Genomic DNA, 15,085 nt, shown 5'->3' with positions numbered 1-15,085 from the left:
AATTTATATTGTGGAGGTCCAAAATTGGATATCAACAACTATCCCTCGTTTAACTTGGATTGATGAAAGAAATTCGAGGAAAATGAAATTGACGATTCCAAATTTGACCGACCACATCTTCATCTTTAAGAAAGAGGGATTTGGTAGGGACTTTAGGAATTACGGCCGAACCATGGAAATGGGTTTCCTACATGTCTCATGCTATATGAGAATTTAGGTCATTTGTAGTTCGGTACGCTCGATTGAAAAGGAAATCTATTATGCAAGATAACTTTTGATTCTGGAAAAGCGACAAAGTAAGTCGAGTTATGAAAAAGAGGCTTGCAACTTCTTAGCCATGAATGTGGAGCTCTTCACATCCATAAGTAAGAACTTACATGGACATAATTTCCAAAGCTCTTGGTACATTGTCACTCAGATTGGAAATTTGCTTCCGGTAAAGACCAAAAAAATTTTGGATGCGAAACTAAAACTGACAAACCCAAAGATAAACCCACATGCCTTCTGATAGGGGTGTGGGTTGATTGTGGTGGAAGTCGCTCCTCTGCTCGCGTCCTAAGAGTTTGGCACTCCTCTTTGGACTATGTCCCAGTTCGTTACTAAGAAAAAGTTCCACGTTGTGCTGCATCCTCTTTGATGTCGTCCGCACCTGTGGTTTGTTTTGGAGAATTCATCCTTTCGAATGTTCTCAACAAAGACTGAGATAAAACTCATTAGCATAAAAATGTAATTCAAAAGGGAGACAGTGTCTTTTACCGTGTTGACACTTAATTGTTCTCCTTGGACATTTGACGTCAGCTTCCTCTATTCTGACGTAAAGCAAATAAAGCTTGTATTTTGTATTTGTAATATAATCTTCAATGTATTCTTCTTTTGATGGTGAAGTAATAAAATAAGCAGATGTAATATGTTGATAGTTCTCTTGATGTCGTCTTTGCAATTTGATTATGAATGACCCTCTTGACGGTTTGAATATGCAATGGCCCTCTTGGCAGTTTGAATATAAATGCCCATCTTGGCATTTTGATATGCAATGACCCTTTTGTCAATTTAAATATGAATGACCCTCTCGACAATTTGAATATGCATTGGCCCTCTAGGCAGTTTGAATATGCAATGGCCCTCTTGACAGCTTGAATATGCAATGGCCCTCTTGGCAGCTAAAATATGCAATGGCCCTCTCGGCGATTTTGAATATAAATGCCCTCTTGGCATTTTGATATGCAATGGCCTTCTTGACATTTTGAATATGATGGCCTTTTTGGCAATTTGATTATGAATGACTCTCTTGGCAATTTTAATATGCAATGGCCCTCTCGGCAGTTTGAATATGAATGGCCCTCTTGGCGGTTTGAATATGCAATGGCCCTCTTGGCGGTTTGAATATGATGGCCCTCTCAGCAGTTTGAATGTGATGGTGCTCTCGGCATTTTGAATATGAATGGCCATTTTGGCAATTTAATATGCAATGTCCCTCTCGACATTTTGAATATGAATGACTTTGACTATGAATGTCGTCTTTCATCAATATCTCTTTGGTCAAGCAGAGATGTTACACTCACTATAAGACATTTCCTGGATATGTTCTCCTGAGCTAGTTGGTTGGCAAATATAGCTCCTTTGATGATCTTATTATACCCTGCATCCACAAAAATATGTTAGTTTTGGAACACTGAGCTAGTTGGTTTGCAAATATAGCTCATTTGATGATCTTATTATACCCTGCATCCACAAAAATATGTTAGTTTTGGAACACTGATCTGTGTTGAAGTCGCCTTGCTCCTGGTCTCGTTATCTCTGGCACTTTGTCTGGTAGATCCAAGGAATCGCAGGAGACAAAAGAAAAAAAATCATATTTAGATTAAAACATTTGCTAGGCATGAAGTTTTGAAAAATAGTTTTAAAGAAAATATCTGCCAATTAACTGTCACGATATGCACGACACGAACCAAACCCTTTGTCTCAGATTTTGATATGATAGGTAGCTTGCTGGCAACTTAAAACCCTTTAAGAACACGTCAATTTGAGGCAATTGAAGTTGACTTCGAAGGTCCGAGTATCCTTGATGGAATTTTTGAGGTCCTTCTCAAAAATTCTGTCCCAGTTAGATATTTCAAAAACAAATTTGATGATGATCACGGGAGTCTTGCATTTGAGATCTCCTCAAAATTATTCCCAATTGCACATTTCGATATGATATTTGACTCTTGTTTGTAGGAAATGACCTTTCTTGTTGAATTTTTGAGGTCCTCTCAAAAATTCTGTCCCAGTTTCCATTGTGAGGGGAAATGGAAATCTGATTGGGAATATAACCGAACCTTTGTGGTGCCTACGTATCCTGTTGAGGCAAGAATCAGGTCAAACGTAGTTCCCATCTCGAGAATTGACAAAAATAGAGAATTTGATAAGGAAACGACCGAGGTCGACATAGACCGCCTACGTATCTCATTCTTGAGAATTCAGGTCGAACATAGTTTAAGTACAAGGGGAATGTTTCAAAACATGATCTGACAATGATTACAAGTAAACTGCAATTACAAGGAAATAAAGAAAAGAAGTATCATCCTTCAAATGTAGTATCTCTTGACGGCATCTGAATTGATAGCTTTGCGCCACACCTGACCGTCCATCTCTGTTAGAACCAAAGCTCCTCTTGATAGTACTTTGTGGACAACATACGGTCCTTGCCAGTTAGGTGCAAATTTCCCTTTATATTCCTCTTGATGAGGGAAAATGCGTTTCAACACCAATTGGCCTACCTCAAATGTTCGAACTCTTACTTTCTTGTTGAAAGCGCGAGTCATTCTCTGTTGATACAACTGACCATGACAAACAACACTCATTCTTTTCTCATCAATCAATGCTAATTGCTCATATCGATCACGAATCCACTCGGCATTACTCAATTCAGCTTCCTGAACAATCCTTAAAGATGGTATCTCAACTTCAGCTGGTATCACTGCTTCTGTTCCATATACCAATAGGTAAGGAGTTGCTCCAGTTGAGGTTCAAATTGTGGTGCGGTAACCTAGCAAAGCATAAGGCAAATTTTCATGCCAACATTTGTAGTTGTCAATCATCTTTCTCAGTATCCTCTTGATGTTCTTATTAGCAGCTTCCACAGTTCCATTCATCTGAGGGCGATATGCAGTTGAATTGTGGTGGGTAATTTTGAATTTTTCAAATATCTCTTTCATCAAGTGACTATTTAGATTTGCTCCATTGTCTGTGATGATAGACTCTGGAACTCCAAAACGTCATATCAAATTGTTGCGAACAAAATCGGCCACAACATTCTTTGTCACAGCTTTGTAGGAAGCAGCTTCGACCCACTTTGTGAAGTAATCAATGGCGACCAAAATGAACCTATGACCATTGGAAGCAGCAGGCTCAATCGGTCCAATAACATCCATGCCCCAGGCTACAAATGGCCAAGGGGAACTCATCGCATTGAGCTTGTAGGGTGGTACCTTGATCAAATTTTCGTGTACCTGGCATTTATGACATTTTTGGACAAACCGGCCACAATCATTTTCCATAGTCATCCAGAAGTATCCCGCCCTTAAGATTTTCTTTGCTAATGTAAACCCATTCATATGCGTCCCACACACTCCAGCGTGCACTTCTTCAAGCAATTTTGTGGCTTCTGCAGCATCCACACATCTCAGTAGTCCCAAATCGGGTGTCCTCTTATAAAGAACCTCTCCATTCAAGAAAAAGTTGTTTGCCATTCTTCGAATTGTTTTCTTCTGAATACCTGTTGCTTTTTTTGGATATTCGCCAGCTTCTAAGTACTTTTTTACATCGATATACGATGGATTCCCATCCCATTCTGCTTCTACATGTGAATAATGTGCTGGTTGTTCTTTTAAAACTATCTCAAGTGGATCGATATAATTCTTTTCTGGGTGTTGTATCATGGACGATATGGTTGCAAGGGCATCAGCAAGCTCGTTCTGTATTCTCGGCGTGTGTCTGAACTTGGTCTTCCTAAATCTTTGGCATAATCTTCGTACCAATTGTACGTATGGTAAGATTTTAGGATTCTTCATCGCCCATTCTCCTTGAACTTGATGAATCAACAAGTCTGAATCACCACTTAATTTTTTAAAGAAATTAAGAAAACTTACAATTTTCAAAGATTTAAACAGAAAAAATCATTTGGAAATACCAAAGAGGGTTCGGGGTTCAATTTACACTTCGAGAAAGGTTTAAGCATTTGAAGTGTCCGTAACGTGCGGTTGACCTGTGACTTGACTAAAATATATTTGACTATTTTTTAGAAAAAATAAAGATTTAGCATAAAAATAAAATAAAATAATAACTTACAATATATTTGATTAACTTTGAGAAAAAAAATTAAACAAATGACGCATTTAATAAATCATAGTAATTCAATTCAAACGAGCTTACACTAAATTTATAGCACACCATATCTTATCAACAAGAGGAGTAACATTTAGCTAAATTCGAATGCTAAAACGACAACTAGGTATCACCATTATGGGAGCCAAAAGCGAACAACAACAACATGATCAAAATTCAAAAAAATTCAAACAATGCGAACACGAGATGAAGAGGAATTTAACAAAAAAGAAGAATGATATTACCTTTTTCTGTGCAGCGAATTGAGACAACGAGTTTAACCACGAAGAATTACCACCACTGTGAGCCTGCTTCGATGGGTTCCGAAAAATAAAATAACTTGAATTCTAATAAATGAGACTCAAACTTTGTGTTCTTTTTTTTTTTTACTCTTTCCGGTTTGTTCTTCTTCTTTTTTTTAAATTAATTTTCCTCTATTTCTCCCTCTTTTTTAGTGATAAAAAAAGATGATTATATAGATGAAAATTAGGGGGAAATCGGGTGAAATTTCTCATTTCAAATTCAAATTTCTTGCTTCTTTTCAAGACCAACAGGGAGCAACTGAGTTTGATATGAAATTTCTCCAAAATCCCAGAAAATCCGAGGCAGCAGGGCTGCTGCGTACAGCTGATGTTGACATTTTGGACTGCTGCTGCTATTGTTGAAATTAGAAGGGAAAAAGGGGTGGGGTTGGCTGGTTGCTGTTGATGTATTGTAAGTAGTGTTGTTTGGAATTGTATGTATTGTATGCATTGTATGTTAGAAGTCAAAAGGGAAAAAGGGGTGGGGTCAGTTGTTGTTATTATTTTATTGGAAGGGGTCGGTTGGTACATGTATTGTATTTTTAATGTTGGGTGTTTCTTGAATTAGGAAATAGGTGGGCCAGGGGTTATTGAAAGGGGATTAGGAAAAACTTAGCCAATTTGATTTAGTTAAAATAGGCTTTGGCTAGTAATTAAATAAGACAAATTGATATTAATTAATTAACGAGCTTCTTAATCTTAATAAAATAAAATAATTAACTTAATTATAAACGACTAAATAACCAAATAAAATAAAGCTAAAATCCTTTTGAGACAATTTTCGAACATTCATAAAATATACTAATTGGACACATAATTCTATAAAATATCACATTTATTATTTTAAAATTTATAAAAATGACAAAACTACTTAAAATGACTTGAAAATTATTTTGAATTTTATAAATCCAATTATTTCAAACCATTTGAAATTTAGGAAACTCGATGATTAATTTATATTGTGGAGGTCCAAAATTGGATGTCAACAAGCGTGACATCCCACCACTCTTAATAGATCCGCTTCTACTTGAAGGAATTGGTCTTCTACAGTTAAATGAATCTATGAATATCTATCATTTACAACAATTCATTATATAATTAAAAAAATATATCTTTAATTTTATTTTACTTTGAGTTATATATTTCATGTGGTATCAGAGCCAATTAAAAAATATTTTTCTTCATATTATTGAGGAAAATAATTTCTATTACAAAAGTGAGTTCGAATATTCATATTCAGATTATATAGCTCTAATTATAAGTTAGAGATAAATTAAAAATATATTTATCGATTAAAATATAAATCATCTAACTAATTAAAATATAAATTAATTAGCTAATTTTATGCGGATCTAAAATTATTAGGTCTACTCTCATTCCACTTAGACCTCTTGGATCCATTGTCATTCAATTAATTCAGCTTGTTTCCATCCTTCTTTGATATGTTTAATTTTTTTAATAGAGATTGAAAATAAGTTAGAGATGGACATAGATTCTTTTGTATCTACACTCTATATGAAATACGAAATACGAAATGTTTCAAATGACTAAATTTTTTTAAAAAATAATCTATTTATTGCTTTTAAAAAAAAAAACTAACTTGATATCATAAAAAAATTATTTAATTTGGAGAATACTACAAAAGCTAAAATATCATTCAAAAAGAATGAAGAAAGTACAAGATTATATCTTCACAAAATGAAAATTTCATAAGATTCACAAGTTGATTATTTCCAAATAAGAAAGATAATAAGAAGAAAACAATACTATAACAAAGCTATGGATTAAAATTGTTCCTACAATTACATACTACCTATATAAGTAATTGTTCAAATAGTAGAAAAATACATTGAAATGAAGATGACATTTAATTGTTTAAGAAATGAGCATTTAAACCTTTACTACAATACAAAGGAGAGGGATTGTTAAAAATACTTCTAAAACTTTGCTACAATATTAAAGAGGGATATTGTTAAGAATACTTCATAAAAATCATCAACAGCTAAGCACAATTGTTGTTTACTCATTACCTTCAGTGACTCGAAGAGTTTCAGTTCTTGCATGTTCATCATCTTTGCGATGGTCATCTCAGATAGTTTTTGCGATATCCTTCTTACATATCTCTAGACTGTAGCTATAATTCTTGTTCATAAATTGATCATATTTTTTTAAATTTTTAGGGCAGGAAGTATAATGGTGTTGTTTGTTTCTGCAACTATAGTTATATGTTGTCAAAGCCAACTGATAACGAAAACACCGTATACCATGATTGTTTCTCAAGATGGGACTGGAGATTTCAACACAATTATTGGAGCAATATTGGGGCCCCAGATCACAGTGTCAAGCAATTCTTCATAAAAATCAAGAAAGACACGTATCAGGAATATATTAGAGTTGCTAAAAAGAAGACTAATACAGTCCTGATCGAAGAGATGAATACCGCAATAATAACGGGTAATAGAAGTTTTGTCAATGGCAACAAAACCTATGACACCGCAATCGTTGGTAAGTACCTCTTTCTATATATATGTGTATGTGTGTGTGTGTGTGTGTGTGTGTGTGTGTGTGAATTTTATTAATTTTGATGAATTATAATTGTTTCTTTCGTATTTTGCAAGGGTCGTTGGTGATCGATTCGAAAGTGATTAGAGCGTCATGCAAAAGCTTACAATTGCAAAGCATATATGGTTGATAAATCAAACGACAAAAAAAAGGTATACTAAAGACATATTATTGATATGGTTTGGTCAAGCGACGTACATATTGAAAACTAATATTAAAAACATAAAATATATTGGGAGAATAATCTCCTCATAAACAAAACTCTTAAACGATTACATTGTGAATTCTATTGTGTTCTGCTATGAGAATATGGATCTCCAAACTTTCTTTAAAAATATGTTAAGAAAATTAGGGTAAATCTTAACAAATCTCCCCTTATGACTGGAATTTTTTGACAAAACTTGTTTCGTCTTCTTTATATGCGTGACAATCTTGTTCTTCACAAAATCTTCATTACTACTGATTATCATGATTAAAAATTAGGTTAAAAATATATGTGTTAAAAATGATTTAAAAATATCTTGTGTTTATTTTTAAAATTACAGCAATAGGAATATTGAAAATATGGTTTTAAAACTTTTCCTCCACATGTAGCTAGACAAAATCTTCATTATCATCAAATTTGTTGCAAATTGATTTGAAACTGCTTGAACTTGTGTTCAACCTCATTTAACCATTGAATCATTGGACCATCGAACCATATGATCGTCGAACCATGTACTCTGATACCACAAGCTGGGTTCGAAAATGAATAGTGTGTTATGCAAAAATTTACAAGTGTTAATGATATATGATTAATAAATCAGATGACAAATAAAAGTATAGAAAAGACATATTATTGATATGGTTTGGTTGAGCGACCTACATATTGAAAACTAATATTAAAAAGCATAAACTATATTGGAAGAATAATCTCTCATAAACAAAACTCTTAAACGACTACATTATTGATTTTATTGTGTTACTATGAGAATATGAATCTTCAATTTATAGATCTCCAAACTTTTTCTCTAAGAAAAGAATAACCAAATATGGAAGAAAATTATATTTTCTTTTCAGGAAAACTTCAAGCATTTATAATAATACTTTGACTTTATTTCAAGGAAAAAATAAAACTTAAAATATGGTAAGTAAATCATGGCAAAACCCTAACAAATCTCCTCTTATGACTGAATTTTCTTGACGAAACATGATCCGTCTTTTTCTTATGCATGATAATCTTGTTCTTCACAAATCTCAATTAATGTTGCTTGTCATAGTTAAAAATAAGGTTTAAAATATGTGTTAAAATGGTTTTAAAATATCTTATGTTTATTTTTAAAATTACAGTAACAAAAATGTTGAAAATGTGGTTTAAAACTTTTTCACCATATGTAGCTAGACAAAATCTTCATTATCATCAAATTTATTGCAAATTGATTTGAAACTGCTTAGACTTGTTTTCAACCCTATTTAACCATTGAATCATTGGACCATCGAACCATATGATCGTTGGACCATGTGCTCTGATATCACTTGTTGGGTTCGAAAGTGATTAGGATGTCATGAGAAAATTTACAATTGCAAATCATATGTGGTTGATAAATTACACGATAAATAAAAGTATACTAAAGACATAATATTGATATGATTTGGTCAAGCGACCTACATATTGAAATTAATATTAAAAAACATAAACTATATTGGGAGAATAATCTCCCCATAAACAAAACTCTTAAATGACTATATTGTGGATTCTATGTGTTCTGCTATGAAAATATGGATCTTCAATTTATAGATCTCCAAACTTTTTCTCTTAAGAAAAAATAACTAAATATGAAAAAGAATTATATTTTCTTTCTAGAAAAAGTTCAAGTATTTATGGTAATACTTTAAGGAAAAAATAAAACTTAATATATGATTAAAAAAATCAGGGCAAAACCCTAATAGTTGACAATGACTTCACAAACCAAGACATAACTTTTAGGAATAATTTTGGACCCATAAAGCATCAGGCAGCAGTGACATTAAAAGTTGAAGCAGATTCAACATCCTTTTATAGATGTCGTTTCAACGGGTATCAAGACACTCTGTATGTGAAAAGGCAATATCAATTCTACCACATTGTGAAATCTATGGCACAATAAATTTTATAAGTTGTGACGCAATCAATGGCGTACGCATGATTTTTCATAAGCGGTGTCACGTTTTAAAATAAAATAAAAAATTATAATATTATTTTAAAAATTAAGAATTTTTTTAGCATTTTTATGTGTGTAGCGAAAATAAGTTTAAATTAAAAAAATTAACTAAGAAAGAAAAATGTGATATTGAGGTTCGAACCCCCCAACATCTAACCAAAAGTTATGACCCCTAACCAAATGACCTACACTCATCTTTGGTATAAGGAGTGTCACTTTAGTGTATTGGTCTTTATTTATATTTTGTTTTTCAGTTATTTATACTTATTTAATAAAAAAATTCGATGAAGCCATGTCACGTGACATACCTGCTCCTAGGGGTGTCAAAAGAATATGAAAACCGACCAAATCGATCGAACCCAACCGAACCGATTTATTTTATTTTTTCAATAAAACTGTGGACTTTTATTTAAGTGTATAACGTCTCGAACAATTGGGATGGTATTTTTAATTTATTGAAAAAACCAAAAAATTTCCAAACCGAACCGAATAACCTTACATGTATGTAAATATATTTTATGTATTAACAATAAGTTAAATTCAATATATAAATATATTTTATAATAATTTTAAAATATAATTATAACATAGGTCCTAGACCTCTAGTGACTAGACAACTTTGGGTCTTCGCTCTTTAATTAACCTTTACTTAATTAGGTTTAAAATTAAAGATATTGTAATAGATACTCTATCAAACAATACAACAAAATATATGCAAACACTCTTATTAAATTTTTAAAATCAAACAATACGGTAACAAGGTTTTACATTCTTATCTTCTTGATGAAGAATTATAGTGCTTCTTCAAAAACATATTTGCGAAAGAAATATTTTAGTAGTAGTATATTTTGAGGTGACATTTTAAAAGTAAAAAAAAATAAAAAAATTAACCGAACCGTACCAATACAGAAGAGAAACCGATATGATTGGGATGATTTTAAAAAAATCTAATTTTAGTTATATATTATAAAATAACCAAAAAATTGAGATGGTATAATTTTAAAAAAATAACTGACCGAATCATACCATTGACACCCTTACATGCGCGCCTAAGGTAAATCCGCCCCTGGACGCAATAACCATGTTCCAAAACTGTTGATTGAAACACACACTCCAATTACGAGGCAATATAACACAATCATAGCGCAACACAGAGAGCTTGAGTTTGTATCAACTGGAATAGTGCTTCAAAATTGCATTATAAAGGCTACCCACGATTTGGAGAAATCGGACAACGTCACAACATATTTAGGTTGGTTGTGGGGTATATTTTCTTGGACTGTGATAATGAAAAGTTACATCGGTAACTTTGATAGATCCTAGAGGATGGGTTGAATGAATTGAATTGACAAATAAATCTATTGTTAGCCGCTGACCATATTATCTGGAGTACAAGAATAGAAGACCGGGTGCTATCACGAAGGGATGTGCAACATAGGTGTTGGGAAAGACAAGGCACTAACAAGAATGTCAGACAGGATAACAGCGGAATAATACCCAAATCTAACTTTCCCTCTCAATTTGAACCAAGAGAAGACAAACCAAATCAAGCAATATGAAGAATGGACAGCAAGTATATCAATCAAACTAAAGCAACAAGATAAGAATAACCCAATCACACAAGACACAACGATTTACGTGGAAAACCCTTCGATGTGAAGAGTAAAAAACCACAGGACCAAAAGCTCCACTATAAACACCAAGAGTTACAAAATTGTTCTCCACAATTGGCCACAAAACAAGTGCCAAACAACGAACAACAACAAATCAAGATTGCACCAAAACTAGAGAATTAAAGAAGAGATTTCACCCAAAAACGCGCTACTGTTCACTCCCCAAAATCAGAAGCTACAGACCTCCAAATCCGATCTCCACCGTTGAATTACAAGAACTAGATGCTGAGAACTCCCAGTTCAAATTTGAGCACGATCCAATGGTTAACGAAGCAGCAAATTCTGTCTGAAGCGGACTGCCTGAGCAGAAAATTTCCAGAAGCAAAAAAGGGATTTTTTTCTCTTTTTCTCTCAATCTCTAAAACGAAACTCTCTTGATTTTTCTCTTTTGTGTTTCTGAAAATAAGACCAAATAAGCCTTATATATGCCACATAATATTTTGGGTTATGGGCTAAAGTGGGTTAGTCCTAATAAGACTTTTATTTATCTAACAATTCTTCCCCTCACAACTATGTGGAGGAGACCGCCATCCCGACGATCATGCAACAATCCTCAAACTTCCCTCTTGGCAAAGCTTTAGTCATCATGTCGGAACCATTATCATTGGTATGGATCTTTTCAAGTTCAAGCAACTTAGAATCCAACACATCTCGAATCCAATGATACCTCACATCAATGTGTTTAGACCGACCATGAAATGTAGAATTCTTGCCAAGATGAATAACACTTTGACTGTCGCAATAAAGCACATACCTCTCTTGAGCACAACCAAGTTCCCCCAAAAATCTCTTCATCCAGATCAACTCTTTGCAAGCTTCAACAGCAGCAATAAGCTCAGCCTCTGTAGTAGATAAAGCAACACATTTTTGCAACCTTGATTGCCAAGACACAGCTCCCCCTGCAAAAGTAATCAAGAAGCCTGAAGTAGACTTACGAGTATCAACATCACCAGCCATGTCTGAATCAGTGTAACCACAAAGAATAGGCTTCCCTGTACCAAAACACAAACTCAAACTAGAAGTGCCACAAAGATATTTCATAATCCATTTAACAGTATTTCAATGCTCTTTTCCCGGATTAGAAAGAAAACGGCTAACAATACTAACAGCATGAGCAATATCTGGTCTTGTACACACCATCGCATACATCAAACTACCAACAGCTGAAGCATAAGGAACTTTCTTCATATCTTCCTTCTCACCATCACTAGCTAGAAGGACAATGTCTAGTACTCAATTTGAAGTGCATAGCTAAAGGTGTATTGACAACCTTAGCTTTGTCCATGTTAAATCTACGAAACACTTTCTGAATATACTTTTCTTGTGACAACCACAACTTCTTGGCATCTCTATCACGGACAATCTGCATGCCAAGAATTTGCCTTGCTAGTCCCAAGTCTTTCATAGAAAAAGACTTATTCAACTCTTGCTTCAACTCTTTAATCATGCAAGCATTATGACCAACAACAAGCATGTCATCAACATAAAGCAAAACGATAATAAAGTCACCATCAGAGAATTTTTGCACAAAAACACAATGGTCTGAAGAAGTCTTCTTGAAGCCCTGCTGACTCATAAAAGAAACAAACTTCTTGTACCATTGCCTGGGAGCTTGTTTTAAACCATACAAGCTATTCTTCAATTTGCAAACATACTTCTCTTTTCCCTTGACTTCAAAGCCTTCTGGCTGCTCCATATAAATTTCTTCATCCAAGTCACCATGGAGAAAAGCAGTTTTAACATCCATTTGTTCAACCTCTAAGTCCAGACTTGCAACCAAGCCTAGAGCCACACGAATGGATGACATCTTCACAACTGGAGAGAATATCTCATCAAAATCAATCCCTTTTTTCTGGCTAAAACCCTTCACAACTAATCTAGCCTTGTACCGTGGAATTGGGTTACCATCTTCATGTTTAACTCGGAAAATCCACCTGTTTTTCAAAGCTTTTCGATCTTTAGGTAACATAACCAAATCGAAGGTATGATTATCATGTAGAGACTTCATTTCATCCTCCATAGCATCAAACCACTTTTCTTTTTCTTCACTTTCCATGGCCTCATCAAGACTCCCTGATTCTCCCCCATCAGTCAAGAGTACATACTCATTGGAAGAATAACGAGATGAAGGTATTTTCTCTCTAGTAGATCTTCTGAGAAAACTCTCTGGAGCATCAATAATAGTTGGTTGCAGACCAACCACATCGTCTTGCACTGGAGCATCAGCAGCATACTGGTCATTCTGAATATGATCACCATCTTCAATATCAACTTGATTTTCATGAAGATTTTCACCTGGTGGAATAGTCAAAGGCACTGGATCAACATCAGCTAGGCTATCACTACTCTGAGAATCAACTTTGTCAAGATCTTCAATTGTTTGGTCTTCAAAGAACACAACATCACGGCTTCTAACAAGTTTCTTCTCAACTGGATCAAAGAAACGATAGCCAAATTCATTTTGACCATAACCAACAAAGATACATTTCCTAGTTTTAACATCTAACTTTGACCTTTCATTCTTAGGAACATGCACAAAGGCTTTACACCCAAAAACTTTAAGATGATCATAAGAAACATTCTTACCAGACCAAACTCTGTCAGGGACATCACCATTCAAAGCAACAGTAGGAGATAAATTGATAACATATGCAACAGTATTAAGTGTTTCTGCCCAAAAGGAATCTGGCAGCTTAGCATCTGAAAGCATACATCTAACTCTCTCAACAAGAGTTCTATTCATCCTCTCCGCCAAACCATTTAGTTGAGGAGTCTTTGGAGGAGTTTTCTGATGCCGAATACCCTGCTCTCTGCAATATCTATCAAAGGGGCCAATATACTCACCACCATTATCAGAACGAATGCATTTCAATTTCTTCCCTGTTTGTCTCTCAACCAAGGCCTGAAAACTCTTGAACACATCAAGTACCTGATCCTTGGACTTCAAAGAGAATACCCAGAGTTTGCGTGAATAATCATCAATAAAAGTCACAAAATAAAGTGCACCACCATAAGACCTTACCTTAAAAGGACCACACAAATCAGAATGTACCAACTCCAGCAAATCAAGCTTTCTTGAAGGCGGATGACTCTGAAAAGAAACTCTCTTCTGTTTACCTGCTAAGCAATGAACACATTTGTTCAACTTTGCTTGTTTCACTCCAGAAAGCAAATTCTTCTTAGCCAAATTGTTCATCCCCTTCTCACTCATATGACTCAGTCTTCTATGCCATAACAATGATGAAGTATCATTCTCCACCAAATTTATTGAGCCTCTAAAAGTGGAGCTCTGAAAAACATACAAGTTAGACAACTTATCACCACGGGCTACAATCATCGAACCTTTAGTAAGCTTCCACTGGCCAGCACCAAGGGTATTAACATAACCCTCATCATCAAGGTATCCCACAGAAATCAAATTCAAGCGAATATCTGGAGCATGTTTGACATTATTGAGAACTAATTTGGAACCATTGTTACTTTCCAAACAAACTGTCCCAATACCAAGAACTGCAACCTCATGATTATTACTCATTTTCAACATCCCAAAATTACCTGGAGTATAAAAAGAAAATAATTCCTTCTTGGGCGTGACATGAGAAGTAGCACCAGAATCCACAAACCAGCTAGACTCATCACGAACAAGATTGACGGCATTTTCATCACAAGAAACAAGAAGACATCATTAGCAACAACATCAACACGATTTTCATTGTCACCTTCTTTATTTTGTTGTCTCATATCTCTCTTGTACTTAAAACAAAATTTCTTGATATGCCCATTCTTGTGGCAATAGTCACATGTAACATTCTTGTATTTAGACCTTGACTTACCTCTACTTTTATCTCTGTCACTCTGACCTCTGAACTTGTTTCTACCCCTATCTTCAGTAACCAAAACATCAGAGTGTGAAGTAGAAGAAGTTGAGCCTTGAGATCTTCTTCTCATCTCTTCATTCAAGACACCACTCTTAGCATATTCCATGGTCACAACACCACTGGGA

The 15,085-nt window shown here is 34.4% G+C and overlaps 1 protein-coding gene and 1 pseudogene across 1 annotated transcript; one reads left to right on the top strand and one right to left on the bottom strand.

Moving 5' to 3' along the window:
- Positions 1 to 2,567: 2,567 nt before the first annotated feature.
- On the bottom strand, positions 2,568 to 3,134 carry LOC125818373 (uncharacterized). Its single transcript, XM_049497903.1, has 2 exons — positions 3,029 to 3,134; positions 2,568 to 2,965 (listed from the first exon to the last, which is right to left on the bottom strand). Exons 1-2 carry the CDS (start codon positions 3,132 to 3,134, stop codon positions 2,568 to 2,570), a joined length of 504 nt encoding a protein of 167 aa, XP_049353860.1.
- A 1,861-nt stretch (positions 3,135 to 4,995) lies between these two features.
- On the top strand, positions 4,996 to 10,847 carry LOC125818372 (pectinesterase/pectinesterase inhibitor PPE8B-like; annotated as a pseudogene).
- The last annotated feature ends 4,238 nt before the right edge of the window (positions 10,848 to 15,085 follow it).

Source organism: Solanum verrucosum, unplaced genomic scaffold, assembly GCF_900185275.1.
Source record: "Solanum verrucosum unplaced genomic scaffold, falcon-dt-bn FXZP01000253.1, whole genome shotgun sequence".
In the NCBI taxonomy this organism is placed as follows: Eukaryota; Viridiplantae; Streptophyta; class Magnoliopsida; order Solanales; family Solanaceae; genus Solanum; species Solanum verrucosum.
This window is presented reverse-complemented; position numbering and strand designations above follow the sequence as displayed.